Source organism: Plasmodium gallinaceum (assembly GCF_900005855.1).
Source record: "Plasmodium gallinaceum strain 8A genome assembly, contig: PGAL8A_v1_5, whole genome shotgun sequence".
Classification (NCBI taxonomy): Eukaryota; Apicomplexa; class Aconoidasida; order Haemosporida; family Plasmodiidae; genus Plasmodium; species Plasmodium gallinaceum.
The window spans coordinates 108-5,182 of record NW_021628211.1 but is presented as its reverse complement, the minus strand read 5'-3'; the positions used below and the strand labels follow the sequence as shown (position 1 = coordinate 5,182).

The 5,075-nt window shown below is 16.8% G+C and overlaps 1 protein-coding gene across 1 annotated transcript; it reads left to right on the top strand.

Moving 5' to 3' along the window:
- Positions 1 to 2,681: 2,681 nt before the first annotated feature.
- PGAL8A_00000600 (hypothetical protein) lies at positions 2,682 to 3,221 on the top strand (the record flags this gene model as incomplete). The annotated part of the gene is made up of 2 exons (XM_028670111.1): positions 2,682 to 2,969; positions 3,099 to 3,221. 2 exons carry the CDS (start codon positions 2,682 to 2,684, stop codon positions 3,219 to 3,221), a joined length of 411 nt encoding a protein of 136 aa, XP_028525888.1.
- Positions 3,222 to 5,075: the final 1,854 nt, after the last annotated feature.

Genomic DNA, 5,075 nt, shown 5'->3' with positions numbered 1-5,075 from the left:
TGAAAAAAGTAAAAGAAAAAAAAAATTTCAAAGGAGATAAATTAGAATATCTAAGGTTTAATAAATTCATATGGAAAAATGTATCTCTTATGTAGGAAAAATGAAAACATAAATATATGAAAAATATTAAAGAGAAAATCAAAGAGATATAAAAATTTTGTGGAAATTTAAATGAAATATTTGCTATTTTCATTAATATGTATGTAGTGTTAGCACATATATTTTGTTTATTATTTCTTACAATGTAATGTACAGTTTCGGTCCCAGTATGATTTGTCCTTTTCCCTTTCCAAGACTTCCTTAAGGTTTCTATTAAATAATTTGATGAATAAATTGTAGATGAATATCCACTACATTTATTAGTTTAATTGATATCTTTATGAATTTAAAACTATAATTTTTTTTTTTTACAGTTTTTAAAACATGCAATTTTTGGATTTTAATATTTATGTAAAATATAATAATATAGTAACTCTTTATATTTTTATTGTTCCTCTTGATATTCTTATAAAACACATTATTTATATCTTTCCTTTTTTCAAAAAAATATCTATGCGTTTGTTAACTTTTCTCTCAATATCTAATTCATCATTTCTTTATATAAGAAAAAAACGAATTTTTACTATTTTATTTTATTTGATAACTAAATTTATATCAACATAAAAATATGTATGAACAAATATAGATATATGAGATATATTTATTCTCAATTTAATTGTCACCCAAATATAGTAATGTTTATTTGTAATGCAAAACATATCTAAAAATGCTAATATATAGTTTTATTTACCATAACTTAACAACTAAAAAAAAATAATTGTAAGATATTCCCATGAAAAAATATTTTCTTTGGATTTATTTATAATTCTTAGCTCTCTTTGTATGTCTTCATATATTTTTCTCATTTTTAATTATAATTTAAGNTCATGAAATTTACATTATTTATTTTTTTAAAACTTAAAATAATAACGAAAGAAATAATTTTATTAATTTTATAAATTAGTTAAATATAAAACTTAATTCTAATTTAAGAAAAAAATAATTATATATTGTTAAAGTAAAATTTTAAAACAGTATATTCTAAATAAATTTTCATTTATTTAAACAAAAAATAATGCTCAAAAATTATTTACCTTTTTATTTCTAATAACGAAACAACTTAAAAATCTTTTAAAAAATCTTAAATGTTTGCAAAAGAATATTAAATAAAAATTCAACAGAATATATGACAAATAAATTGATAATATGTAAATCACTATAAAATTTAAATAAAATTTTTGTAAGAATATTCAAAATTAGAATAAATAGGAACTTAATATGCTTTAAATTAAAAACAAAATTAAAACGAATTTTATAAAGGTTTATAAAAACAATCTAATAATATTTCTGTGAACTTCATTAATGGTGTAATTTTTAAAGTATACTTTCTTTTCATTATCCATTTTAACTATTTCATAGAAAATTATATTAATATACATTTAAATAAATAATAAATTCGAAAATATAAAAATTTAAATACTCTTTAATGGAAAATAGAAATGTTTTTATTTTTTCTATAAAAAGAACAATTAAAATTCAAAAAGAAACATAAAATAAAAAGGGGTCTTTATATTTTATACAGATCTTTTATGATGAATTACAACCAAAATCTAAAACCATAAAAAAAAATTATTCTCTACTTATTTTTATTTGCTATCACTAAATTATATTCATTTTAACATTTTATTTTTTCTAAATTTATTAAAATTAAAATTGTATAAGAAATACGATAAAAATTACATGATGTTAAAAATCAAACATTCACATTATAATGAAATATATCAAAAATTCTAAATATGAATTTTATTAAAATAATTATCAGATATAATTACTAAAATAAGCTAATAAAGATAAATTAATATAGATAAAATAGCAAAAAAAAAAAAAAAAATTCTGTAAAAATCATTATTTTTAAGTTAACCCAGTACTTAAATTATTTAAATTCAAAATAATCTTATATTTTTTTATATTAATTATAACGTGCAAATTAATTAAAATAATAGCATATTGCATGTTGATATTTTTTTTGTTAAAATATTTTTTTTTTCAAATGCAATTATATATATTTATAAATATCTTATTTTTTTTTTAAAGAATTTTAATAAAAAAAAGTTTTAATAATAATTTTACATTATTTTTTTAATGTTTTCACTAAAAATAATGGAATTTTGTCATCTGTTATCCATTAAAAGAAAAAGGAAAAAAAAATTAGATATTAAAAAAAAAAATATATAGAAATATTTTAATAAAAGTTTCATTTTATGTATGATTTTAATTTTTCTAACTCTTAAAGTATTTTTTTTTTTTGAAAATTTTGTTAAAAAAAAAGGTTCAATTTTAAAATTTGATATTTAATGGTAATTTTTTGATAATGAAAATTGATTATAAATTTGTTACAGTTTAGTTATTTGTTTAAAAAAGATCTAAAGGGTTGGAGGTTAAATATTAAATTTTTTTTTTTCTTTCCTTATTTATTACTACTTTTAATCTATAGTCCTTTTTTCATAATTAATATATTTTCCTCCGTTTTTTATTTTTTAAATTATACATACTAATCATTAGAGGAACGAACTAAAACTCTTTAAATTATGCTTTATAATAAAAATAAATTATTTTGCCTTGTAAAAATATAGTAATTATAAATGGAATCTGAAGAAAATTATGATCCATATTCCTTAGAGGATGATGATTATATTCAAAATTCTTATGTTACAATACGTTTAAGTGATCAAGATATTTATACAGCTAATTATTCTAATTTGCATATTCCAAATCATAGTGAAATACTTATAGATGAAGAAAATGTTATTAGTAACAATTCACCAGATAACCAAGGAGTATACATTCCAAATAACCAGCGAACGAGTTATTTCGAATGTTTTTTAGGCCATTTTGCTTTATATACTACTTTACTTTTCTTAACCTTAAGGGTAAGTTGAAATTTATTTATTTAAAATGTGAGTAACTTTTTTATGTAGATTTCGTATTTTCATTAAAATTAAAATTCTCTAAATATTAGGAAAAATGTGTTTTTAAATAACTGTTATTTTATATCGCAGCATCTTTTTCTAGATTGCTATCGTGGTTTGAAGAGATTAAAAAGAGAAAGATTCGATAACAACAATGATAATTCAGATAAAAAGAGTCTTATAGCCAGTGTAATTAATGAGGAAGAACAGTGAAAAAAGTAAAAGAAAAAAAAAATTTCAAAGCAGATAAATTCGAATATCTAAGGTTTAATAAATTCATATGGAAAAATGTATCTCTTATGTACGAAAAATGAAAACATAAATATATGAAAAATATTAATGAGAAAATCACAGAGATATAAAAATTTTGTGGAAATTTAAATGAAATATTTGATATTTTCATTAATATGTATGTAGTGTAAGCACATATTTTGTATATTATTTCTTACAATGTAATGTAGAGTTTCAGTCCCAGTATGATTTGTCCTTTTCACTTTCCAAGACATCCGTAAGGTTTTTATTAAATAATTTAATCAAGAAATTGTAGATGAATATCCACTACATTTATTAGTTTAATTGATATTTTTATTAATTTTAAACTATAAAAAAAAAAAAAAAAAAAAAAAAAAAAAAAAGGGTTATTAAAGAAAATCTAGCTTCTTTTATATAGTTTATTTTTTAAATACTCGTTTTTTAGATTCTTCAATAATCTTTTCTAAGTTCTATAAAATAGAGAAAAAAAAAAAAATTTGTTTAATATGTTTTATAAAATTCTTAAAAAATTTTCAATATTTATAAATAATTCATCTATCTATAACATTATAGAAGTCATCATCACTCATTTTTGTTTATAATTATAATGATCTTTTTAAGATATGGAAAAAATAAAAGAAGATATATATGTTTATTATTTTCTTATTTTCATAAATTAAAAAAAACATTATGCTAAATTGTAAAATATTATTTATTGAAAATTTCTTCTTTTTTTTTTTTATGATTCATTTAAACCTATCATTATTTATTAGTGCACTAATAGAGAAATTTTTTTTACAAAATGTGAATAAAAAATAAAAGAAAAAAGAAGTTAATTACATAATAAATTAAAATAAAATAATAAAAATAATATATTACTTAATAAATATTATTAATATATATTAAAGATATTAATTTAATAATAGAAAAAATATGGTCTAAAAAAAAAGACAAAGACAAAAAAAATAATACATACTATTTATTATACCTAGAAATAAAATTCTACTAGCATATAACTCTTTTTTCTCAATATTTAGAAATGAAAAAAAAAAAAAAAAAATACTTGTTTTTTCTTTTTTTTTTTTCTTTTTTTAATTTTATAATTATATATAAAAATATAAACAATATATATTAATATAAAAAAAATATGTATATTTATATATAGAGGTATGAATAATATTTAATAAAGAAAAAATAAGTAAACGAACAAAAAGGATATGTATATAAACATATGAAATAAAAATAAAATTTGTTTAGACATAAAAAAAAGAAAAGAAATAGAGAAAAAAAAAAAAAAAAAAAAAAAAAAAAAAAAAAAATAAAAAAAAGAAAAATAAATATTTCGTCTAAATTTGTTTTATAGAAATATACTTTATTTTTTAAAAAAAAAAAAATAAAAGAGAAAAATTTTTTAGGAAGAAAAAATTTCATGAGAATATTTTTTAATTTTTAAGATTAAAATTTTCGTTTAGTGATATTAATATAAATAAAATTTTTTTTTATTATTTATGTATTTATATTATTTTTAAAAGTAGTGAACTTAAATTACTGAAGATTACTTATAAAAAGCTATAATTATTTTGTACTTAATTAATAATTAATGAGAATATATGTTTTTAATAGAAATACATAATTTTTATCAAAGTAAATCCACAATGAACCGCATTATTGTAGTTTATTTGTTTATATCATTAATATTAGACTTAAATCCATTTATTTATTAGAGAAAACTCCATATTCTCTTTAATAATTTGTTTTTCATTTCTCTAGCAAATTCATTCAATGATAATTTAATAAATTAAAAATGTACATTAT